The sequence below is a fragment of the Hyperolius riggenbachi genome, chromosome 2 (assembly GCF_040937935.1).
Source record: "Hyperolius riggenbachi isolate aHypRig1 chromosome 2, aHypRig1.pri, whole genome shotgun sequence".
Lineage (NCBI taxonomy): Eukaryota > Metazoa > Chordata > Amphibia > Anura > Hyperoliidae > Hyperolius > Hyperolius riggenbachi.
The window spans coordinates 198959099-198986505 of record NC_090647.1 but is presented as its reverse complement, the minus strand read 5'-3'; the positions used below and the strand labels follow the sequence as shown (position 1 = coordinate 198986505).

At 40.7% G+C, this 27407-nt stretch overlaps 1 protein-coding gene across 1 annotated transcript in view; it reads left to right on the top strand.

Annotated features, from left to right (window-relative positions):
* The window catches only part of ITGBL1 (integrin subunit beta like 1), a 293679-nt gene extending 268470 nt beyond the window's left edge, over positions 1-25209 (top strand). The window contains exons 10-11 of the mRNA XM_068265254.1: positions 14978-15091; positions 24573-25209. Coding sequence (XP_068121355.1) covers positions 14978-15091; positions 24573-24664 — 206 coding nt within the window. The 3' untranslated portion in view covers positions 24665-25209. The remainder of the gene's footprint in view (positions 1-14977; positions 15092-24572) is intronic.
* The last annotated feature ends 2198 nt before the right edge of the window (positions 25210-27407 follow it).

Here is a 27407-nt window from a genome sequence, read left to right as displayed (position 1 = left end):
ATAATTTAATCTGAAACAAAGCAATGAGCATTTGTAAAGCAGCAAACTCTACCCAAAAACAATCCTACATAATGACACAAGGTTAAAATAAACTGCAATTTAAAAATGTAAGTGTGTTCTGTGCAAAGGTTCCTGTGATTTATAATAATGCAGACAAAGAGAAAAACAGAAATAGAAAGCAATGTAAAAAATAAAAGAGAATTTTCTCAGAAGTTGTGCATAAAAGCATTAGCTTAACACTTAACTATGTCGGTGAGGGATCAAGGAACCCGCCAAGTAATACTTTTTACAATGATTAATAATAAACAGTTATATAAGGATGTTGCTGTTTAAGTTTCTCTGTAAAATGTGTTCTTTGTGTAGCTAAAAATCATATATGACTATCTAATTTAATCAAAATGAATAAAATGACAACGACCCTGCACTGTTTAGGCCTCTTTCCCACCAAGACATTGCGTTTTAGGGGACGTTAAGGTCGCATAACGTGCCCCTAACGCAACGCGTGGTGGTGTTGAAGTTGGATGTCAGATTGAGCCGCATTATGCGGCTCTCAAAGCAGCCGCTCCAGGATAGTGATGGGTAGTCCAGATCTTTTTAAAGATTTGGATCATTCGAATCAGATCATTGAAAAGATCCGGATCTTTGAACCGAATCATTTGTATCATTTTACTAGGGAAGCAGACTGGGGGTGAAATGACTAGCAGGACAGGACTTTCCCTGCACTGTACATTCTGTATGTTCCTGTTTCTTCCAGACAGACATCCACTGTGAACCGAATCTTTCATTGTGATGATCCAGATGATTCGACTCACAAAAAAGATCCGGATCAAATTCTTTCATGATCCGGACAACACTACAGTCCCACCACGAGTCACCACAGTGCAGTGAATATTAATTAGCCATGTGGCTGGCCACGGAGGAGGAGGGGAGACCTCCTCCTCCAACATTACTGAGCATGTGCAAACAGTCTAATGTGGCTTACCCGAGTATAACGTACAGCATGCAGCACTTTGTTTAAACGTGCTGCGTTACTATATAACGCAACGTGTGCACTGTGAACAGCACATTGATTTTACAGTGCTGTGAGTTAGGCTGCGTTACTGGCTGCTGTAACATGGGACTTTAACGTCCCACTGTGAAACCAGCCTAAAACTCTTAGCTGATCTAACGGAGTGTGAAAACACTGGTGCACATGGCATTTGGGGGCCCCGAGCTCTGCCCCCACTCAGGACCCCCAAACCTGCATGCAACACAAAAGGGGGGGAGCGCAGGCGAGCCCCGGAGCTGCCGTCACCAGGGGCTCACCCACACTACCCCTGCAAACTGAATGCCAAACACAAGAGGAACAAATGCTCACTCCTAGACAATTTTAACACAGCTGCGCTTCTGGATAGTATTAGTCTCAGCAAACCTGCAAGCATGGTACTTTCCTAGAAAGCAAGTTAGAAATACATAGCGGGTAATCCTCTACTGCGGTACACCCTGTGCTGAAACACACACTGTGTAGGGAAAACTTCCACCGCATGCAATATGGGAATACACTCTCCCCCTTCACTCCTAGACAGCACTCTGCTATGGATATAATCTGCAGACTGCCAGTCAGCCAATAAGAAGTGCAAATAACTTGCACCTAGACTGCAATACTTAATTAAGCAGGATCTGAGCAATTCAGCCATAGACAGGAGAGAGGGTTCAGTTAGTTGTGGACTACTGGGTTAAGGATGTAAATAACCCTTAATCCAGTAACAGCTTCAAAGGAGTTGCCTTGTTTGAGGTAGTGCACTGCTTTTTACCTCAGCAGGCAGAACTCTTGCTGTGAATTCTTGGAATGCTTTGATGTCTCTCTACTAGCAGAGGATATAGCAACTGAAAGCAGAAGTCCTCTGTTATTGTCTCACTCTGTCCCCTTAGTGACAAGTGGCCATAAATACACATTACAGCAGTACTAATTAGTAGCAAGGAAACATAACAAATAATAAAAAATTAGCTAAAATAAATTTGCCTGGATCACTTGCAAGGCTCAAATTAAATTGTCTGCTAAAGGGTTAAACATCATGGACCGATTTATTGTAAAATGGGAACATTGTTTTTCCTGATCCCATGTGGCATTCTGATACAATTCATGGATCACCACTCTACAGTTAATTACTGGACGTATAGGTAGCCCAATGTGTTTGGATCTTTTAGGAAAATATGCAATATATTTGTGAGTAAATATTAGATTAACATCCTTGTAATGTTGGTACTGTCTATCTAAATCTTCTCTGTATACAAGTTGGATACTGCACACAGGCACAATGTATGTTTTGTTACTTTTTTGTTTTGTTTTTTAATATATTTTCATATATTATTATTTTTTCATATATTAAAATTGCTCCTTCTGGACCACTGTAATGTACAGTATATGTATGTGGGTTTAAAATATTACACATTTTGTAAATCATCATTGGTTCTTTGAAATAAAAAGTCTGTATTTTACATTTGTTACATGGAATTATTATCAGGCATAGTGAGTCAGTATGTGTAAATGGAATATGGAGTATAACTCATCCATTTTAATGCATTTGTAGGTGTATGTATTACCGATTCCTTCAATGACAATTCCCCCCAACAAACACAGCTTTTGTAAATTGTGTCCTTTCCCTCTCTTCAGAGTTTTAACAAATGTCCATTAAAAATATTTTAGCCTTCAAATGTCTTTTGCATTAAACAATGCATACAAGACACCCTGGAGCTTTCTGGTTTTGTATCACCTGGAAAGAATGTAGTGCTGGAACTACATAAACAGTTATACTGTCGTTCAGGAAGATGGCGCCTTAATTGGCAGCCACGGCCATATGATTCTGGCCTTTTCTTATTTTTCTTCCCCTTTCTCTACCAATTCACCTAGTTTTCCCCCGAAGGTGTGCAGTGTGGTCCGGTGTAGCCTGGTACATTGGGGTGGGTCATGAGGAGTTCGGGACCTGAAGTTTTTTCACCTTGCCTCTGTCTGGGTCCATTGTCTGTGCAGGCGCAGGCTGTGAGGAGTCCACCACTGCTACCCAGGAGGTCGGGGCCTCACTGAGGTCGGAAGACACCATGTCAATCGGGACACCTTTGGCCTCACTGGATGCCGGCTTCATCCATCCATCCCCTGCTGGCTGCTGTTGCTCCACTGCAGCAGGGGCACCTTTGGTTCAGCCCTTCTATGATGCTAGCAGCTAATCTGGAAGTAAGGGCTGCTGCGGCCAGACACTTCTGTGACAGCCAGATTATCTTGACCAGCCCTGCCAAACGCTTCCCAGGTGTCGGGACCTACCATAGAAATGAACACTACTGCGCCTCCTTTTGAACTGGAACACTTTGGCCAGCACTGCCAGATGTCAGCAATCGGGATACTCAGCAGCGTCAGCCATCACTGCCGGTTTCTTGCATGTAGAACTGGGTCATCACTGCCGAACCTTCACATCCCTCTAATCTCTCCTCCCACGTGTCTCCGTAGGGATGACAGATGATTGCCAAGTGTGACTCTTGGCACTGTAGTATGGCAGCCTCGGCTTTTGGCTTTAGAACATTTACTCCCCCTTACTCTCATCATCACCCCCCCCCCCCCCTCCAGGACCTGTGTGAGCCAAAACCAATTACGGGTACAACTCCTTTGTAATTGGCAAAATAAATTATTCTGATTCTGACTTGTCAATAGTGTTTATGTTAGCCTGAAATCCTGCTGCCTTTTGTGGGACAGACTACACATGACAGAAGTGGTTAATATTTCCCAAGGACCATCATTTATGATGACATATTATGCCATTTTTATATAGTTCACTTTATTATGAACTACCTCACAGGGTATTTTCCAGATACATGGCTGTCTAAGTTATTCAAGAGAGTTAATAGCATGTAAATATAAGATGGACTCTGACATTTTTCTCAAAGAATATTTGAAATATTTACATTCTAATAAATGTGCTAATTGCCACCTTTACTCTTAAAGAGCAAGGGAAGTCATGAGTTGACATTAAGGTTTATGAAAGACGGTGTGTTACTGAACAGAAAAGCACCAGATTTTAAAGAAGCACTGTAGTGGCATATAGTAAAATGCATTAAATTAATCAGGATACTCACATTGGCCTCAATTCACTAAACAGTTTTGACTAGTCTACTACGGATGGTTTTAGTCTACTGATGGTTTGGTGTAAACCAGTAATCAGTCACATCAAAAGGGAATTCACTAATAATTACCGAATGTGTTAGACCTGTTTTTAGACCTTGTCTAAAACATTCGGTAATTAGGTCTAATGGTCTAAAGATACGAGTAGCTATGACTGACAACCTTCTCTGACGAGCTTTTCTATTGATACAATTAACCACTTCAGCCCACAGGTGTTTTCACCTTTAGGACGGAAGCAATTTTCCCCCTGTCAGCGTTCCTCCCATTCATTCGCCAATAACTTTATTACTACTCATCATACGTAAATGATCTATATCTTGTCTTTTTGCCACAAATTAAGCTTTTTGTGAGCGATACCTGTTTTTAGTAATTACTTTATTTTCTATGCATTTTGAAGGCAAATACACACACAAAAAATAAAAAGTACACTATTTCTCAAATTCCACCCCTATAGTTTTAAAATAAGCAATGCTACTATAAATAAAACCCACCCATTTTATTTGCTCATTAGTCCCTGCTATCACAACATTTACATGGTGTCAATATAATATTTGGAAATAAAGGTATATTTTTTCTGTGTTCTTTTTTGGGTCCCATCAATTGCACGTCCTTATCTATTAAAATTAAAATAATTACATCACTTCCAAAGCCCCCTCCCCCCTCCTCCAGTTACCAAGCAAACAGTAAAAAAAACAAGCAACAAAAAAAATCCATTAATAGTTGCCTTATGGGCTTATTTTTTTTTATATGTATGTCATGAGAGTATTTACTGTATTTTTTTTTTTTACACAAAATCTGTGCAGGGTAATATCACTTTTCTCCACTAGATGGCGATAAACACTCCCTGGTTTACAAGGCAGTGTTTTAACATTAATAAAGTTTTAACATTAATAAGTTTAAAGTTAAAAAAAAGTTACATTGTTATGAATGGACATGGCCTCTGATCGGGGTCATGTACTTTCATCACAGGCACTGTGATTGGTTCAGAGAAGCTTTCTTTCTCTTCCCCAATCGCCGTCACGGAAAACCACCGGGGTGCACGGGCCACAGCCGGCGCACCCCGCCGGTAGCGCTGTTTGCAAACTGGATGGGAATTTTCATCCAGTTTGCCTTTTGCTGCGCCTATCTGGACAAATATACTCATCCAGATAGGCTTAAGTGATTAAACTCCTGCATAATTAATTCATAAAGCTCCACCCTCATGTCTAAAATACCTCACAGAAGTACTTTACTGACAGAAATCAGCTGGTCTAATCTCTGTCCAAAAAAGTGGGCGTGGTTACTCCTTGTTTGCACTTGTGAATTGTGCAATTACTGAATGTTTTAGACCAGGTCTAAAACATTCAGTAATTATTAATAATTGTTAGTGAATTCCATTTTGATGCAACTGATTTACACCAAACCATCAGTAGACTAAAACCATCGGTAGACTAGTCTAAACTGCTTAGTGAATCGAGGCCTTTTAGTGTAATTTTCCTGGTTCCAGCATCACAAACACTTCCTAAATCTATATATTGCTGTATGTTGGTAGCCCCACCCTCTCAGTGATGCTTAGCCTAGGCTGTTTAGCTATGAGGAATGCAAATAATAGAACAAAACAGAGGTGTGAGGAAGAATTAAATACACTAAAACACAGTTTAAAGATGGAAGGTAGTGGTGTGCTTGCCTCCCCATTGATGACTCGATTTGTCTGATTCAGGCAAAACACTTCATTGAATTCACCAAAATGCAATGCTACGCATTTCACAGGTACTTACAGTGGTTGCCTTAGTGGTAACCCTTCCTTGTGAGTATTATCTCACATTAATTTTGTTTATTCTTACTCTGATACTAACACACTACACTATTGTGGCTTTTCGATTTACATTAATTTTTTTTACAAGTAAACAAGACACAAAACATTTATATCATGATTTTGTAATGGTAAATTCAAAATGCCAGAGCTGCAGCCACTATGGCACGCTCAGAAGGTAGTAGCAGTGGTAGGGAGTCTTGCCCAATGTCTCCTTACTGAATAGGTGCTGGCTTACTGAGCAGGAAGAGCTGAGATTTGAACCCAGGTCTCCCGTGTCAGAAGCAGAGCCCTTAACCAGTCATAGGTAGCTATGAGGAATATTCATTCCAGGAGTCCAGGCATTATTTTCACTGGCTTTGGAATTCTCCAAAAAAAACATTCCACAGTGATGCAGCTGGTAGGACAAAAGATTTCCCTACCAGTGATACATTTCAGAATGTATACGGTATAAGGGTGAAGACATATTTTGCAATAGGCAAACACATGTGTTTATTATTCATAATTGTATTAATTATGTTATTTTCACTTCAGCTCCTCTTTAAGCAAATATCTTCACCATATTTTCATTAGCCACTGGAGTGAGTATAAGAGAGTTTATTCAAGAATGCTTGTGTCAGCAGAACTGATTAATTGTAAAGTGCATTTTGGAAAATTCACATTATAAATGCAGGTCCTGTAAGGATGTCGCAGGATCTCATATGTTAGTATTATTGCATAATCTTCATCACGATTCATGACAAAAGCTGATCATGTGTTAAGTAATATCTGTAAGAAAATTAATTGATTTGATGTTTATTGGGCTTGACAAATCCATGCACCTGGGCCATTCATGATGGCCTTGTGTCCTTCTTTGATATAGTGTAGATAAAGATCGCACTTTACACTTGAGACCATGAGGTTAGAGCACCACTGGAAGATTGTGTAACATGCTATTAAACTGTATATTTCCTTGCTAAGGGGTGGTGGATGGAATTCAGTGTCATGAATTGTTCCTTCAAGACATAATGGTTCCTAAGCATTACTATGCTGTATCCATCATGCATCTTTCATGAAGGTTTTATTTCTGTCTTCTTCCCCTATCTTATCCAGGGGGACATTTTCAATCCCTACTAATGACAGACAACCAGGGTTTCCCCCATGTGACACATCCACATGCTCCATCAGGTGTGGACCACCAACAGTTTTTTAAAGTGCTGGATTATTTTGCCAGTATACAATTTTTCTCATTGGCGAAGGATACAACAGAAAACATATCTTAGTACGTTAAAGTCTGGAAGTGGTAATATAGTAGTTGGACATACATGTCCAATCTATATCCAGTCGATATTTAAACAAAAAAATCCCCCAAAAAAATTATGATTAGAAAAATGTGAAAATGTATTTAAAATAAACCAAAACCTAATGTGCATAAAAAATACATGGGATGGCCACCCCGCCACAACATCCCGCATCCATTGCACACATACCAGCCATACCAGTCATACAATGGAGGACAGTCAGTTGTAGTTTAATCAGGGGGGAACATGGGGAAATCCACAATACAATTTGAATTCTAGGGTAACTCCAGACCCAATCAAGGCAAACATACTTTATTCATAGGGATCCAGATCACTCAGCAGACTGCATGATCAACAGAATGCACAAAGCATAAAGCAAATTAGTGTGCTGATTTAGCAAATAAAGATGCAATGGTTAGCAGCTGGATGGTAAAAAAGCCCTTTCACAGGTCCGTGGCTGTTAGAAGACGAGAGTCGGGGAGGTGTGGCGTCCCAACTCCCATCTCCTAACAGCCACGGACCTGCTTAATAGGCTGTAATTAATTCTGTGTTTGATCAGCCAATCTATAGGGTCTCTTTTCACATATGCTTTGCCTTTTATATACATACAGAAGAAACAATGATCACATTGATCATTTCCAGGTTTAACCACATCTTTTAACAAGCTATCACCCTCCCTACGGTAGAGGCTATGGACTATGTCATGTATGCTAGCCTTAGACACACTATAAGAGATCCTAGGCAGAAAGGTAATCTTGCCCCAATTTTGGATCCATATTCCACTTGCTCATTATGTGTTCAATTCTATCCGCCATGGGTGGGTATCCAACTATATTCAGAATATTCAGCTATGTGGAATTCTGTTCCCAGAACATTCTGGGAGACCAGGCATTATTTCCACTGGCTACGGCATTCTCAGAAACAAACATTAGGACTAAAGATGTCGCCACCGGTGATTCATTTCATAATGTAAATCAGGGAGAGGAAAGGTTTTACAATGGGCAAACACTGACTAAATCATTAAATGAATATGCTTTTAAAAAAAGGAATTTATAGTGCATTTTGCTCTGGAATAAGTGTATGTATTTTAAATTTTACAGTTTTCGTGATTTAGGTACCTTAAAGTAAGTTTATCCTTACTTAGCCATTTGGGGGGCAATCTTTGTATAGATATGGCAGCCAGCACCACTAGTACTATGCATGCACTCTGTATGTATTTGTTGTATCCTCTGTTGCCTGTTTTTTACTCAGTACAATGCCACAGAAAGACATTCGCTCTGTATAAATAATATAACAATACAAGACAGGAGAGACACATGCGGTTCCAGATCCGGGCTTTCAGTACTTTGTTTCACTGGAAACAGCATCTGCGTCCCTTGCACAACTTGCACAAAAATAAATAAATTTAAATTAAAACGTTCATGTGATAATAAAGTGAAAACAATGTAAACCAATTAATAATTTAATTTTACAATATTGAATCCACTATTAATTCTCTAAATTCATGATAATCAAATAACACATATTTCAACAATAACTACGTTGTTATTGTTAATAATATACGTTAACTGATCTTTTATAATAGTTTTTGATATATAGATATATTTTAATAATTGGTAAAAAGAGATTTGGTAAAAAGAGTCCTATCTGTCCTCTAACAAATACTACTGAGACTGCATATGTCAGATAATCTATGTGTTAGAGTCTTGAATTGTCAAGCTGCTAAAAGCGAAAAAAGGCACCGGTAGTTGTTAAGTTTGATATTACTTTCCTTCCCTACTTTTTTAATACTTTATCACTTGCTAGGTGCTGAAAATGTATTTTCCAGGTAAGATGAAAAAAATATCTGAGAGACGACTCAAAATTAAAGTTTATTGAATTGAGGAAAACAACATAGAGGTTTATGCAACAAACTGTGTTAAGCAGAATTACGTACATAAGACTTTAGAGCATAATAAATTGCAAGTAAATGTTTTGCAGTATGGTCTACTCATCCTGTGTAAGACATAACGCATGTAATCTTGCTTAGCACAGTTTGTTGCATATATCTCATTGTTGCAGCAAGAAGTAACCTGTGAAAGTTCTGGAGTGTACTTTTCTTGGGTCTCCACTCTCCTGGGACTCACTCCAGCAGCAATACATGGCTGCTGCATGTAGATGAAACCAGAGGCCCTGGCCAATCACCACTACATACCTTTATTGTGGATACTGGCATAATTTGGAGAGTAGTGATTTACATGAATGTTTATATCATGTTTACCAAGTGACGTTTCAATGAGTTACAGTGTCTCCTCATCACACTGCGTCTGTGGAATGTTCAAGCAAACAAGTGGTCTTATCTTTTTATCATAAATTAGCTAGCACCCCTGTGAGAGGAGCAGTTGAAAAATTGTGGCCAAAAATGGGTGCAATTGTTATTAATCAATATATATAGAAAGTCATTACGCTATTTAGCAGGCGGCTGCAATTAAAATTAAATGTATCATATTATTGATAGCAGGGATCAGGGGGTGTTAAGGTTAGGCACCACTAGGGGGGTCTTAGGGTTAGGCACCACCAGGGGAGACTTAGGGTTAGGCACCCCCAAGGGGGTCTTAGGGTAAGGCACCACCAGGGGGGACTTAGGGTTAGGCACCACCAGGGGGGGACTTAGGGTTAGGCACCACCAGGGTGGTTTTAGGGTTAGGCCCCCCAAGGGGATCTTAGGGTTAGACACCACCAAGGGGTCTTAAGGTTAGGCAACACCAAGGGGGTCTTAGGGTTATGCACCACCAGGGGGACTTAGGGTTAGGCACCACCAGGGGGGACTTAGCGTTAGGCACCACCAGGGTGGTTTTAGGGTTAGGCACCCCCAAGGGGGTCTTAGGGTTAGGCACCAACAGGGGGGTCTTAGGGTTAGGCACCACCAAGGGAGTCTTAGGGTTAGGCACCACCAGAGGGGACTTAGGGTTAGGCACCACCAGGGTGGTTTTAGGGTTAGGCACCCAAAGGGTGTCTTAGGGTTAGGCACCAACAAGGGGGCCTTAGGGTTAGGCACCACCAAGAGGGACTTAGGGTTAGGCACCACCAGGGGAGGGTTCTGTGTGAGAGTAAGGAGAGGTTAGGTTATAGTTGGGTTCAACATTATCGGTAAATTTACCGATAATGTAATACCGGAATTAAATCATTATTTGCCATTTTTTGTTATCGATTTTGTTATGTAAGGTTGCACTTAAATTGTTGTTTACCGCTATTGCTAATAAAATCATTATTTAACGTCATGCCTAAATTAGCTTGCAACTTTTTCAAATGTATGCCCTTGAGGGTGTAATTAAGGCATTCAATGACATTTATTTCAGAACAATGTATCTCCTTTTTAATGTCCAGTGTTCTAAATGTTCTCAGTATACAGGAATCAGTCTGATGAAGCGTTCATAGGCAAAATTTTACTGCTTTTCTTCTAAGTTAGCCAATAAATGGTATCATCCTGATTCAAAACTTTTATTGCTTGTGTTTATCTGGAACTTCTAAAATTTGAACTGCTGTTTAACTTTGGAACTAGCGCACACTATTATTGTTGTTTCATTTGTGCAAATGACTGTACTTGTGCCAAAGTAAATTCACTGACCTTTTAGCAACCCTATCTGTCTGTGGTACAATGTGCCCTGTGTGGGATTTGCACAATGTTCTCTCCAAATGGCATATGATTTTTTTATTAATTCCAGACCACATTTTCAGGTTATAGATGGTTGGGCCTTCTCAGTTTTGCAGTCATTTGAGTCAGAGTGGAGTTACGATTCCTGATCTGCATACTTTTACTGAGTTAGTGATTCAGGGGGTTTGCAGTTTTTATAACACAGTAACCAAGCAGCTCGGGGGGTCCACAAGGAAGGTATAGGGGACTTAAAAAGACTGAAAATACCTCCTACTAAAAAGCAATGCTAAGTGTGGTTTGCCTGTTTAAAACAGAAGGAATTTGCGATAATTCAGCTTAAAGTGAACCTTAAGTGTAAAAAATAAATTGAGTTTTACTCACCTGGGGCTTACCTCAGCCCCCTGCAGCTGATCGGTGCCCATGACGAGTCGCTCTGATGCTCCGGGTCCCGCTGGCGGCCACTTCCGGTTTCGCCGTCAGGACCCGTCAGAAAGCAAAAAAATGCTCATAAGGGGTCAGCCAGGTCAACATCTGCAAGGAGTTTGTTAATTAAAGTGAATTTGCTTCCCCCTAAATTGGCTTCCCCCTAAAGTGGACCCAAACTAAAAAGTACAAGATTTCAGAAATAAAATCTATTTTCTAAATTATAATAATAAATAGCAGCCTTTTTTCAGCTGCATGATGACAAATATAAAATATTTTACATTAAATGGAGAAACTCCTCCCTTCCTTTCGTTTTGCCGGGAAATAATCTGGCAAACTGGTGGAGTAGATGGTGTCCAGCAAAGGAGGAATTGCTAATGGCTGCCACCTGTATAACCCTAGTTATGCAAAGAGAAGGGTGAAAAGCATGCACTGAAATGATCATAGGCTTGAAGGAGTGTTTATTTATCTTTGTATGTGTCAGAGTGGTGCAACTAAATATTTTGAATTAAAAAAATGTTTGGTTTGGGTCCACTTTAATTGCATATGGCCCCTTGTTATAAAATGCCTTTTAGACCATCAGCAAGCAGGAAAATACTCAAAATAAAGTTGAATACTTTTTCACCAACTTTTGGGAACTTTTTCATTTGTAAAATGCTTTAAAGTTATTTTAAAGATAATAAGATAACTCTGGGGAAAAAGTTAATTGTATATGCCCCAAGGTGTGAAACAGGGGCGTAGCAGTAAGGGTTGCAGAGGTAGCCACCGCATCAGGGCCCTTGGGCCAGAGGAGCCCCGAAGGGCCCTCCCTCAACTACAGTATTAGCTCTCTATTGGTCCTGTGCTCATAATAATCACTTCTATAGATCCTTTGAATAGTGGTAATCATTAACAAGCTGTTCCCCATCCCCTTCTTGCACCTCAGACACTGTATTGGCCATTGGCCGGTTTTGGTGCGCCGTATCAATTGCTAGGTATAGAGTGTTTGGGGGGCCCCATCGTAAAACTTGCATCGGGGCCCACAACTTCTTAGCTACGCCACTGGTGTTAAAATATAATGTAGGAGAAAACAGGAGAAAATGTGAATTGAATAAGGGCACACGGCCCATATGCAATTAACTTTTTCTCCTGAGTTTTCTCCTAAGTGATATTTTCAAACGTATAAATAAATGAAATGCTTTTTAAATCACCAGCAAGTAAGAAAATACTTAAAATAGTTTTGATAGCAGTACTTTTCTATTTACTTTTTGGAACTGTTTCAATTGCAAAGTGCTAAAGTTATTCTAAATAGAAGATGAAAAATTATCTCCTAGGAGAAAACTCAGGAGGAAAAGTTAATTGCATATGGGCCAATGTGTCTACATGAAAAGGTAGAATATGTAGTTCACAGGTAGTATGAGGTGAGCAGTTTGTAAGACCTCAACAGCTATTAAGAGGAAAGTATCAGACAACTGATATCCTAAGCTTGTATAGATGTGTGAAAAACCGCAAGTAAGCAGACCTACACAATGATTTTTTTTTCATTTAACCAGGGGCATACAGTAGATATACATACCTGTTTATTTACCTCACCACTCACTGAATAGCTGATGCCAAAGCCAATTGCAGTGCCTGTAATGAATGAAAGCCGGCATCAGCAAGATGTCAGTATTCATTCACAAAGTGAAAGTAAAGAATACATACACAACACTTCCTGTGTACTGTTCACAGTACACAGGAATTAAGTGTGGTGACATCTTGTGGCCAACAAGTAAAAAATACACGCACATACGCTTTTATGTTTAAAATAAATAGCTTTTAATTAGTTTTTAGCCCCTTTCACCCCTAATCTATAGTTACCAAAATAAAACACTTGACATAATGACATACAGTAAATAGTTACCTTAGGGACTTTTTTTTAATATGTATGTCACGAACCCTTTATGACATGCATGCTAAAAAAAAGTCTGTAAGGTAACTGTTGTTTTTTTCAAATAAAGGCTTGCAATTATTGATATAGTATTAAAAAAAATCCACTAAACGGAAAATAATACACCTATCCAATATTATCGCCATACATTGTACTAGGAACATAACTTAGATGTTGTAATAACTGAGACAAATGGGCAAATAAAATGTGTTGTTTTTGTCTACAATAGCACATTTTATTTTAAAACTATTCTTATTATTATTCTTATTAAAATCCATACAAAATAAAATACTTCTTAGGAAAAAGTACCACCCAAAGAAAGCAGTATATAGATCATTTTGGTGTGATAAGTAAGAATAAAGTTATTGGCAAATACATGGGAGGCGCGTGATGTGAAAATGAATCTGTTTTTTAATGAGAAAAAAAACTGTGGTTGGGAAGTGATTAAAATTCTAACTTTCTAATTAGCAATAGAGAGAATTATAGCATGATTTTGTTGTAATAAAAATAAAGGGAACACTTAAACACAATGTAACTCCAAGTCTATCACACTTCTGTGAAATCAAACTGTCCACTTAGGTAGCAATACTGGTTGACAATCAATTTCACGTGCTGTTGTTCAAATGGAATTGACAGCAGGTGGAAATTATAGGCAATTAGCAAGATATTCCCAATAAAGGAATGATTCTTGCTGATGTTTTGGTCACTTTTTAATTCTGGCGGTGCTTTTACTCTAGTGGTAGCAGGAGATGGAGTCTACAACCCACACAAGTTGCTCAGGTAGTGCAGCTCATCCAGGATGGCACATCAATGCTAGCTGTGGCAAGAAGGTTTGCTGTATCAGTCAGGGTAGTGTCCCGAGCATGGAAGCACTACCAGGAAACAGGTCAGTACATCAGGGGACGTGGGGGAGGCCATAGGAGGGCAACAACTCAGCAGCAGCACCGCTACCTCTGTCTTTATGCAATGAGGAACATGCCAGCGCCCTGCAAAATGACCTCCAGCGGGCCACAAATATGCATGTGTCTGCTTAAATGGTCAGAAACAGACTCCATGAGGGTGGCATGAGGGCTCAACATACACAGGTAGGGGTTGTGCTTACAGCCCAACACCATGCAGGATGATTAGTATTTGTCATGGAACACACAGAGTGGCAAATTGACCACTGGTGCCCTGTGCTCTTCAAAGATGAAACAATTTTCACACTGAGCACATGTGACAGACATGACAGAGTCTGGAGACACCATGGAGAATGCTCTGCTGCCTGCAACATCCTCCAGCATGACCGTTTTGGTAATGGGTAGCCCTCCGTGTGCTCACCAGAGGTAGCCTGACTGCCATTAGGTACTGAGATGAGACCCTTGTGAGACCATATGCTGGTGCAGTTGGCCCTGGGTTCCTCCTAATGCAAGATAATGCTAGAAGTCATTTGGCTGGAGTATGTCAGCAGTTCCTGGAAGACGAAGGCATTGATGCTATGGACTGGCCCGCTCATTCCCCAGACCTGAATCCAGACCTCCATGGGTTGATAAATTTGATTACCATTGATAATTTTTGTGTGATTTAGTTGTCAGCACATTTAACTATGTAAAGAACGAAGTATTTAATAAGAATATTTCATTTATTCAGATCTATGATGTCTTATTTTTGTGTTCCCTTTATTTTTTGAGATATATATATATTTATTCCCCACATGATGAAGAGCATTGTATGTCTGCCCATTTGCACATCCTCTGTTGTTTTTCTCAGCACTGCTGTTTTTACAAATAACCGGTGCTTCTGTTTTCAGGTTCCTGTCACTGTGGAAAGTGCATCTGTTCACCACAGGACTGGTACATATCAGGGGAATTCTGCGAATGTGATGACAGGGACTGCGACAAACACGATGGCCTTATCTGCACAGGTAAACAGAATGTTAGATACGATCAAACTATTTCAAAGTAGAAAAATAAGACTGATCTTCCTGTTTTTGATATTGTATTTGTGTTTCTCCAGTCACACATAAATATTCTATGTGCGCAACTTTGCTTTTCTAAGAACACAACCCCTCTGCTATATTTTACATGGTTTTCTTCAAAGTGCTACACAGTCATGTTTTATTCTCTTAAAATAGATGGCATGGTTTGTATTACAGTTTGAAAGTCTCTACATTTCTGAAAGTTAAAAACCGTTTTAAAAAACTGCATATTTAATAATTACGGTTTGGAAAGCAGCCTAGCCCCATAGCCACTTGACAGTTTACATATTAATAAGCTATTGTCATTTCTCAAACAGGATGGTTAAAGCATATGAATATGTAACAAGACAGAGGGACATTAGAACTGGACCCTTCACGCAGTATCCCAAATTCTGCCAAAACCATCAGAGCTAAAGAAAAATGAGAATTCTAATTTATAATTATAGTTTCATATAACTTTAATGAAAAATATCAGCTCCATCAGCCTTCCCATATTGTATTCCTCGAGGACAACCCGATTCCAAAAGTGTTGGGACACTGGGTAAAATATAAACTGAAAACAGAATGGCATGTTTTCCAGACCAGTTGAAAATAGTAAAAATAGAATATAAAATAAAAATTAAATGAGAAATGTTGTTGTGCTATGATATATGTGGTAATTTTTTAATTCAATGCTAGCAAAACTTAAAAAAATGGCAACAGGTCAGTAATATGATTGAGTATAAAAAGAGCATACCGGAGAAGCAGAGTATCTCAACGTATGGTTAGGGAGGAGTGCACCATTCTGTTAAACATTGCATGAGCATATAGTGTAACAATTTAAAAACAGCATTCCTTAACTTGACATCTCAAGAATTTGGAAATTTCAACATGTACAGTACATATTATTATTTAAAGGAATACTGTAGGGGGTCGGGGAAAATGAGTTTAACTTACCCGGGGCTTGTAATGGTCCCCCACAGACACCCTGTACCCACGCAGCCACTCACCGATCCTCCGGTCCCGCCTCCGGTTCACTTCTGGAATTTCAGACTTTAAAGTCTGAAAACCACTGCGCCTGCGCAGCCGTGTCCTCGCTCCCGCTGATGTCACCAGGAGCACAATGCGCAGGCCCAGTATGGTCTGTGCCTGCGCAGTACGCTCCTGATGACATCATCAGGAGCGAGGACCCGGCAACACAGGTGCAGTGGTTTTCAGACTTTAAAGTCTGAAATTCCAGAAGTGAACCGGAGGTGGGGCCGGAGAATCGGTGACTGGCTGCGTTGGCACAGGATGTTTGCGGGGGACCATTAGAAGCCCCAGGTAAGTTCAACTCATTTTCCCCCGACCCCCCTACAGTATTCCTTTAAAGATTCAGAGAAATCTCTTTACATAATTATTTTGTAATCTGGATCCCTTCATAGGATCAGGAATACTTCTGAATACTGTAAACTGTGTACACACTTAGTCACTGCCTCCATCCACAAATATACGTTAAAAACTGCACCATGCAAAGAGTAAATCATATTTAAACAAGATTCAGAAACACTGCAACCTTCTCTGGCCTCAAGCTCATTTAAGATGGATTAAAAGGAAATGGAAATGTGCACTCTGGCAAGATGAATCAAAATTCTGAATTCTCTTTTTTGGAGGAAAAATCACAGACACTGTAATACTGCCATCCAGCTTGTTTCTAACATGTATTTAAAAACCCAGCATCTGTGATGGTATAACTTACAACTATACAGCAATATCCCTGCAGGTCTGCCCACTCGGAAGCCAGTGACACCTACAACCTTTGTGCTTGCTGTAACTGTACCTATTTTATCCTGGTCCTTGTCCTCGAGAATGAAAAATGAATGCCAGTGCTATAACTGCCAAGAAGCTTGACACTTATACATGAATTGCCTACAGGTTCCTCAGGCAGTATGGGTATTCTGGTAATGAGGTAATCTACACTTTTCTAAATAGGTCCCTAAGTGAAGTAGCAGTATTTGGACACAATGCAAGCCAATGGCATGTGTTCTGCTCCTTTTTATGGTGACAAGTGACAGTTATGGCTTATAATGAGATTCTCCCTTCAAGTAAATGGAGCTTCTGTTTGTTATTTTAGCTTTAGGTAGTATGAAACTCAGCATTTTCTCTTTGCTCTAAAAGATGATTTACAGCATAAAATATACTATTACAAATATAATTGTAGCAGAACAGGATTAAAACAGTTAAACATAGCACTTTGTTCTTCAGTGAAAAGCTCCTTGCTTCAGTGTGCAGCTTTTGGCCACACCCTGGGAGGTTATACTCTTTTGTTTACATTCCTTTGTCAGATACATTTAGTAAATATTATGAGCTGTCCTGATCTGATCTGAAAAGCAGAAAGAGCTGAGAAGTGATCACTAGATAGATCCTAATATCCAAAATACAGCAGCTATGCAATAAAATGCAATGGCAGCTTTCAGAGCAGATCATCTGTACGTTAATCAACTGGTTTTGTTTTGATTTTGGTGATTTGTAGACAGACAATATTACTTGTGCACAAAAGTAAATATGATAACTGTATGGGTAATAATAAAAAGTAGGAAAACATTTTTATTGAATGTTATGTCAGAGTTTTATCCAACTTTAAGGGACACCTGAAGTAAGAGTGATATATAGGTTAACATATTTATTTCCTTTTAAAAAATACTAGTTGCCTGGCAGTCCTACTGATCTTTCATGCTTCAGTAGTTTCTGAATCACCCCGTGACTAAAAGTATTAGTGGCCGTGGATCAGCAGGATAGCCAGGCTATTTGCATTGTTTAAAAAAAATTGATAGTCTCTGTAGTCCTCTCACTCAGGTATCCTTTAGTTTCAGTGTAGCAGTCAAAGCACTGAACACCACTGTAATAAAAGTAATTGCTCTTTTATAAATGTGGAATTCTGTTTTTATTGGTTTTTATGAATAGTTCTCTTTTTTTTTTTTTTTGTTCAACAAAAAAGCTTTATTGAGGTCACCAATAAATACAGAAAGTACATTGCATCCCTCAGTTAGCATACAGCAGGAAAGCAAAAAAGAACATTGTTTTGTACAGCAAAGATTCGGTATCACATGTTATTTACAGAGCTTCTAGATAATCCTATTGTAGCCAATATACGTTCTCGCACTATTTCTGGATCAACAAAGTCCGGCGCATTCAGCCATTTACACCATATTTTTTCAAATTTTTCATTAGCATTTCTGTGTGCATATATAATCTTTTCAAGTTTTAAAGAATCATTGATTTGTTTAATCCACTTTTTCAGGGACGGGGGGTTAGCTTGCTTCCAGAGTTGCAGTATCAATTTTCTAGCTATAAATAATGATCTCAACACAGCTATTCTCGTGTGTTCAGATATATTCCCGTCCTCATATGCTCCTAAAATACATACTAGTGCTGTGCGCGGGATTTTTATTTGAAATATTTGATCTATAGCATCCAATACACCTCCCCAGTACCTCCTAAGTTTGGGGCAGTTCCATAGCATGTGTAGGAGATCCCCGTGATCTCTAGCACATCTGGTGCAGGTCGGGGAAGGGAGCATACCAAAGCGATACAGACGACTAGGTGTATAGTGTGTCCTATGGATAATTTGTAGCTGCGTTAATTTTTGAGTGGCATTGATTGAGAGCAATGGAACCGCCTGCAGCGCCTCTAACCATTCCTGATCTGATAACATTGGAATATCTTTATCCCAGGCCCTTCTACATACTAGTGGGAATTTACCAAGAAAGTCATCTAGTAGCATGCCATAGCACAGGGATATTAAACCTTGTTTAGTACAGGCCTGTGCAACTATATTTAGCACAGGAGATGCCTGCAATCTAAATTGGAATGTTTCTGCCTGTTTCTTTACAGCGTGGGCAAAGCGTAAATGCTGAAAGTGAAGTATTCCCTTAGGAGTATTTGGCATTAGCTGCGATAGAGCATTTAAAGATATTAATTTATCATTAGGAAAGATTAGGCTCAACTTGTCTACCCCTGCCCCCTCCCACCTATAGCCAAAGTCTAAGTTGTTCAGTTCCGGAAGATTTGAATTCCGCCAGATTGGTGTAAATTTAGTATACCCTTCTAACTTCTGTAAGTACCGAATCTTATGCCATGTCTTATGCATAAGAGCCAAAGTAGGCATTTTTGGATCCGTGAGGTTGGCCCTACCACCCTCCAGCGCTTCGTAAATTGAGTTCGTACCCAACCAGTAATTAAGTAGATCCCTGCTGGATTCTTTTAAATCATTCTGTTCCCACCCACCCAAATGTTGTAGCTGGGAGGCTAAGAAGTATATCCATGGGTTGGGAACAGCCAACCCGCCCTCATCTTTAGGGTATTGTAACCTCTCCAGTTTAATCCGTGGTTGCTTTTTATTCCAGATTAAATCTCTAAACATCTTGTCAAATACTTTGAATAGTTTTTTGGGTAGCCAAACCGGAGAGTTATGCAGGAAGTATAGTATCTGAGGCATTAATACCATCTTTATCAAATTCGCTCTGGCCACTATTGATAGAGGAAGCTTAATCCAGGCCTTAATCTTTGCTCTAGACCTATCCAGTAGTGGAGCAATATTTAACTGTTGGAATTGTAGAGGATCTCTTGATATAATTATGCCCAAATATTTGAAGGAGTCCACCACTTTCAGGTCAAGGTGTATCGCTGATTGGGGTGTTACAAAGGGATCTAATGGCATTAAGCAGGACTTATCCCAATTTATTGATAGCCCTGAAAATCTTTCAAATTTGTTCAATAAATTTATAGCAGAATCTAGTGATGATTGTGTGTCCGCCAAATATAGTAAGGTGTCGTCCGCGTATAGCGAGACTTTTTCTTCTACACTGCCGTATTTAAAACCTGTAATGTATTGGGATTGTCTAATACTTTCAGCAAGGGGTTCTATCGCTATAGCGAACAAAAGAGGGGATAAGGGGCACCCCTGTCTTGTACCTCTCTGAAGCCTAAAAAGGGGCGATACCGAGCCGTTGGCTCTAATCACTGCTGAGGGGGAGTGGTATAACGTTTTTACCCACCCAATGAAATATGGCCCAAATCCCATAGTCCCCAAAACTGTGTACAGGTACTCCCACTCTACGCTATCGAATGCCTTAGCGATGTCTAAGGATAGAATTGCCCTATTTCCCCCATTATCCGCCTGGGCCTGTAAATTCAAGTATAACCGACGGATGTTATTAGCAGTGGCCTTCTGAGGCATAAAGCCTGTTTGATCTGGTGAGATGATTGACGGGATTACTTTAGAAAGTCGGTTAGCCAGGGCTTTAGCGATCAATTTAACGTCCGCATTCAGCAGCGAAATTGGGCGGTAAGATTCTGCTAGTAAAGGGTCCTTGCCTGCTTTGGGAATAAGCACTATAGTTGCCATATTTAGCGAGGGGGGTAGACATCCCTTTTCATGAGCACTGTTCGCCATTTTTAACAAATTAGGGAGTAATATGTCCGAGTAATGCCTATAGGTCTCGGATGGGAGCCCATCCGTGCCCGGGGCTTTATTGTTTGCCATAGAAGCCATGGCTATCTCCAATTCGTCCAGAGACAGTGGTGCCTCCAGTAATTGTACGTCTTCCTCACTCAATCTGGACAGGGGAATTGCCTCGACAAAATTAAGTCTCTCCTCATCAGTGCATAATGCCTTGGATAGATATAAATTGGCATAGAATCTTTTTAGCTCCTGCAAGACCTCATCCGGTTGACTGACTATCCTACCACCAGGGGTTTTTAGTGAAGTAATAAAGTTAGAGCTCTTTTGTGCCCGCACAATAGTAGCCAGTAGATGCCCCGTCTGGTCCCCCTGGTCGAAGAACGCCTGCTTTATGAAGAATCTCTTCTGGTTTGCCTTACTCAGCATCATTTTCTGATACTGATCCTGAGTGGCAAGCCATTCTTTTTTATGTGCATCAGTGGGATTTATAACATATTGTTTTTCAGAATTTATAACCGCTAGTTTATGAATTTTTTCCCACTCAGTAGAATTCGTTTTGACATTATTAATTGCTGTGATCAGGATCCCCCTAATGAATGCCTTAAAGGCTTCCCACGTCCACTGGGAAATAGATGGCGATTCATTTAGTTCAAAGAATTCGCGTAAATTCTTCAAAATTTCAACATGGGACGTAATTAAAGGAAACCAGAAGGCGTTCATCTTCCATGGGGGCCTACAGGCGGGGGAAGCATTACATTCTTGCATAGATAGACAAATAGGAGAATGATCGGAGAGCCCTCGTGCTTCATAGTGAATATCCCTAAGATATGGCAGCATAGCCTGATTAGTAACTGCTAAATCTATCCTAGATAGGGTCATATGGGATTTATTAAAGCAAGAATATTCTACAAGGTCTGGGTTTCTCAATCTCCAAAATTCCATAAGGCCTAATTCACTAAGGGTTCTGTATAGGTGCGTGTACCTTGGGGAGTCCCCCTTAAAATCCATTTTATCTCTTTCTAGATCGAGGCAACAATTAAAGTCTCCTATAATCAAGAGGGGCAGATTGGCTTTATCTTGGATGTATGGGAGAAACTCCTTAATTACACTAAAAGAATATGGTGGGGGAATATATATGGCTATTAGGATACACTCCCTCTTAAATAGTTTTCCATGAATTAGTACGAATCTTCCCTCTGCATCTATTATCTCATGAATGTGCTCATATTGAACCCCTACATGAATTATTATGGAGACTCCCCTAGAATATGATGAATACATGGAATGAAATGAGTGAGAAACCCAACGCTTGCTAAACCAGTTAGTCCTGTCTCTTGTCAAATGCGTCTCCTGCAGACAGTAGATCGCTGGGGAAAATTGCTTTAGGTAAGAGAACACTGCTTGTCTTTTGGTGGCGTCAGCCATCCCTCTCACGTTCCAACTAAGACATTTAAAATGCATAAGTAACAGTAGAAAAGTTGCTTTACAGCTCTCTGAAGGCCTGCAAATCTTGTTGTTTTCTTGGTGGTGACCTCAACCCTAACCTCTAAACCGCTGCTATGAACTTCAACATATAACATATGTACCGGTAATATCAATTTCCATATCCTCATTCGGATCAAAAAACAAGAGGGACTCCGGGTCCCCGGAGGTTCCCTCAGCATACCGTGAGCAGATTCCTCGGAGCCCGACAGTACTATTAGAATCACACGCACTGTCAAGACCCAAAGGGCACCCCTCACTCGAACTTCCCGAAAATGAAGCCTCCCAACGTATTAATTGAAGGATACTTAACCCCTCCCCTCAATCAAGAACAGACATCAATATACGTATCTATACCCGTATACACATATAAATGCAAATGTATACACACTTTAGTGTATTCTGCGTTTCTTCATATCAAATAACATATATATATATACTTTAAGCATTAAACTTCCCCCCCCCCCCCCCCCAATTTTTCGCATGTCGGAAATCTGTTTACACATGACTAGGGGTATAATAGTACCCCAGCCGCCCTTAACTCTATATATATTGACAAAATTATCGTGCCCTCCTATAGCACCAAAAACATACATGCTGTCATCGCCCAGCATGTAGGCAAAAACTTAGAGATCTTGAGTCAACATAACCCCAGCAGTTACCAGCATGACCAGCCACCCTAGTTTAGCTAGCATACTCAGGATTCTTCAGTGTTGGACTGGACTTTCAAATGCTGTTCATTTTTATCCAGCCATCGCATTGCGTCATCAGGGTCTTGGAAGAAATGAGTCTCATCTCTTACAATGATTCTGAGCTTTGCCGGGTAGAGCATGGCGTATTTCAAGTTCAGCTTTCGGAGCCGTTTTTTGGTGGCCAGGAACTGTGCTCGCTGTTTTTGTACTTCCGCGGAGAAGTCAGGGTATAGTGAAATATTTTGCCCATTAAAAGTTATAGATTCCATTTGGCGCGCTTTTTGCAGGATCAGTTCTCTATCTCTGTAGTGGAGGATTCTTGCAAGGATAGGACGTGCAGGGGCCCCTGGCTTTGGTTGTTTAAACGGCACGCGATGGGCCCGTTCAACTGCAAATAGTTTAGTAAGGTAATCGACATCAAATGTTTCCGCCAGCCATTTTTCAATAAAGATAGTGGGATCAGGTAGCTCACATTTCTCTGGGAAACCTATGAATCTGATATTATTTCTCCTCAGCCTGTTCTCCAGATCATCATTCTTTTCAGAGTTGGCAAATGCATGTGAAATTACTCTTTTCAAATCACGTGTAGTCGGTGCCATTTTGTCTTCTAAGTCACTTACTCTGCCCTCCAGCTCTGTGGTGCGGGCCCTGATATTTGATAGGTCCTGCCTGAGAAGCCCAATCTCCTCTTTTAAGCCCCCAGTCTGTGCAGAGAGGGCTGTAATTGCCTTATTACATGTATATATTGCAGCCAAGATATCTGCTAATGTTGGCTCTGGGCTTGCCTCCTCTATTTCAGGCTGCGCATTTAGGGAGAGCTGTGAGCCTGCATCAGATCCTGCTGCTCCTCTATGTTGGGATCCTGTGTCCCAGTCATCACCCTCCGTTTCCCCAGTATTGTCAGGTGTACCTTGGGTGATCTCCTCCGCAGTGTGGCAGGCATATTGCTGTAGTTTTGCCGCTGCCGCCTCCCTTGCTTTCTGCGCAGCCTTGCTCCCTTTAGGTCCTGGGGTAGCGCTGGCGCCATCTTGGGCCTTGTGCAGGTCTCCCTCCCCGCTGTCGTCACGGCGGTTTCGCCGCGATCTACCAGTGTCCTTTGCCTCCATAATCCCGCTGGGTGGTCTGGACGTTCTGCCGCTGCTGCTGGTCACGGATCCGGAGGGCACACGGATTAGATAGGGCTGGCTGGGCGAGAGACGTCGGGAGCTTCAGCGAGGCACGTCTCACTCCATTGCCGGCTGGCCACGCCCCCGATGAATAGTTCTCTACATGGTTCCAACTGTTTACTATGTTTGCTGTATGCTAGGATGCTTTCTGCTTTAACAGAGACAGCACTGGCAACACAGAGAATTCCAGCAACAAAGCATTTCTCTAAGCTCCTCGGTACTAGTGGGAGGCAAAATGAGGTGAACTAAGGTGAAAGCTCTAGTTTTGTGTCATACTGCCTGATCCCAAATGTAAAAATGTTGGCTTGTGTGAGATTCTGGCCAGCTGAAGGGGTTACTTTGAGTCTTCAGGTGCAGCCAGTGCACATGAGTACAGCAATGTATCCATCTAACAGACTATAATGCTTGTGAGGAAAAAAGACAGGATGATTATAGTGTGTAGCCCAGCACTTTGCTAAGAGCACTGCTGAAAAGATGCTATTAGTTGGCTGAAAGTCTCTATTTCGACTGGCTGCTAAATCAAATGCAAAGTGCTCCACACAAAAAGGGAATGTTTGAGGGACCAGTTATAGGGATTTGATTATGACCTGCTACTTTTTAATAAGACATTTGAAGTAGCACATTTTGATTGTGACAATTAAACTCCCATTCAATTTGTTTTTTAGGCAACGGGATATGTAACTGCGGAAACTGCGAATGCTGGGAAGGATGGAATGGAAATGCGTGTGAAATATGGCTCGGAAACGAAAACCCCTAAGTGCACAACATTGAAAGGATATATCTTTAAATCATTTCTATTTTACTATAGGCTGCTAGCGGTCATAAACAATAGCAGAGCGTATTTACCACCATCTGACCTGCTTTAACCGACTTGTTCCTAGTCTGTGTTTCTCATAAAATCAGCTTAATTCGGACTAACCTTGAAATTTTTGCATCTGTGCAGTCTGTGAGGAGAATAGTGAAAGAGATGGTTTTCTTGCATAATTTACATGGTTGTCAGGATATCACATCATCAGCCCATGCTAAATGAGTAGCAAAATACCAGCTGGTACAGTTCAGGAAGTGTGCACACATTTCCTCATCCCCCTCAATGTGGGTCTGGAACCCACTCAAGAGCGATGACCAATCCCTGGCCATGACAATGTAATCATCTAAACCGCTCCTTTCTGTGGTTACATTCTTGGCTTAGCTTATATGTTTCATTACATTAACACAGAACATATCAAATAAACTGCCAACTCCCATACTGAGAAAGAAACCATTATATGGATTGCTATTTTAATAAATATTATAGAAAGTGAATCTTACCTGTGTCTGTATTATTTTCTTTCAAACACATAATGTACTTGAGTTACTAAAAACATTTGCAATCCACATATGAGTCATTCCAGACTACAGGCAGGGTTACTGAAAGGGTACTGAGCAGCTCAGCAGTTAATGCTGTCAGTATGTGCTTGTAGCGGGGCACTAAAAGGAGGGCCTAGGCAGAAAAAATGGGGGCCTTAAAGTTTAATACTGTATTGATGGTAAAGTGCCTTTCCATACATACAGTGGTTTGCAAAAGTATTTGGCCCCCTTGAAGTTTTCCTCATTTTGTCACATTACTGCCACAAACATGAATCAATTTTATTGGATTTCCATGTGAAAGACCAATACAAAGTGGTGTACACATGAGAAGTGGAACGAAAATCATACATGATTCCAAACATTTTTTACAAATCAATAACTGCAAAGTGGGGTGTGCGTAATTATTCAGCCCCCTTTGGTCTGAGTGCAGTCAGTTGCCCATAGACATTGCCTGATGAGTGTTAATGACTAAATAGAGTGCACCTGTGTGCAATCTAATGTCAGCACAAATACAGCTGCTCTGTGAGGGCCTCAGAGGTTGTCTAAGAGAATATTGGGAGCAACAACACCATGAAGTCCAAAGAACACACGAGACAGGTCAGGGATAAAGTTATGGAGAAATTTAAAGCAGGCTTAGGCTACAAAAAGATTTTCAAAGCCTTGAACATCCCATGGAGCACTGTTCAAGCGATCATTCAGAAATGGAAGGAGTATGGCACAACTGTAAACCTACCAAGACAAGGCCGTCCACCTAAACTCACAGGCCGAACAAGGAGAGCACTGATCAGAAATGCAGTCAAGCAGCCCATGGTTACTCTGGACGAGCTACAGAGATCTACAGCTCAGTTGGGGGAATCTGTTCATAGGACAACTCATAGTCGGGCAATGCACAAAGTTGGCCTTTATGGAAGAGTGGCAAGAAGAAAGCCATTGTTAACGGAAAAGCATAAGAAGTCCCGTTTGCAGTTTGCCACAAGCCACGTGGGCGACACAGCAAACATGTGGAAGAAGGTGCTCTGGTCAGATGAGACCAAAATGGAACTTTTTGGCCAAAATGCAAAACGCTATGTGTGGCGGAAAACTAACACTCCACATCACTCTGAACACACCATCCCCACTGTCAAATATGGTGGTGGCAGCATCATGCTCTGGGGGTGCGTCTCTTCAGCAGGGACAGGGAAGCTGGTCAGAGTTGATGGGAAGATGGATGGAGCCAAATACAGGGCAATCTTGGAAGAAAACCTCTTGGAGCCCGCAAAAGACTCGAGACTGGGGCGGAGGTTCACCTTCCAGCAGGACAATGACCCTAAACATAAAGCCAGGGCAACAATGGAATGGTTTAAAACAAAACATATTCATGTGTTAGAATGGTCCAGTCAAAGTCCAGATCTAAATCCAATCGAGAATCTGTGGCAAGATCTGAAAACTGCTGTTCACAAACGCTGTCCATCTAATCTGACTGAGCTGGAGCTGTTTTGCAAAGAAGAATGGGCAGGGATTTCAGTCTCTAGATATGCAAAGCTGGTAGAGACATACCCTAAAAAGACTGGCAGCTGTAATTGCAGCAAAAGGTGGTTCTACAAAGTATTGACTCAGGGGGCTGAATAATTATGCACACCCCACTTTGCAGTTATTGATTTGTAAAAAATGTTTGGAATAATGTATGATGTTCGTTCCACTTCTCACGTGTACACCACTTTGTATTGGTCTTTCATGTGGAATTCCAATAAAATTGATTCATGTTTGCGGCAGTAATGTGACAAAATGTGGAAAACTTCAAGGGGGCCGAATACTTTTGCAAGCCACTGTAAATGCAAACTGAACAACAAACCTTTATGATGATAAACTAAGAGAAATTCTTAAAATGAAAATAATCCAACCATGAAAGCCATTACAAGCAATTTCACAGTATTTTCTGTGCCTTATTACTTTTACACAGCAAACCCCAGCCAGCATGTTCCCCTATAATCATTGCTGCTACAATACCCCATGTAAAATGGAGTGACAATAGGTTACAGTGTATAGAGAGTATCCTGCAGCTATAATGTTGCCATCACAAGGCAAGTCAGCAGAGAAAGATGGATGCAAGACAGAAGACTGGAGGGAACCTAATGGAGCTTAGTAAATATACCAGTTTTTCCATTTGAGATGGG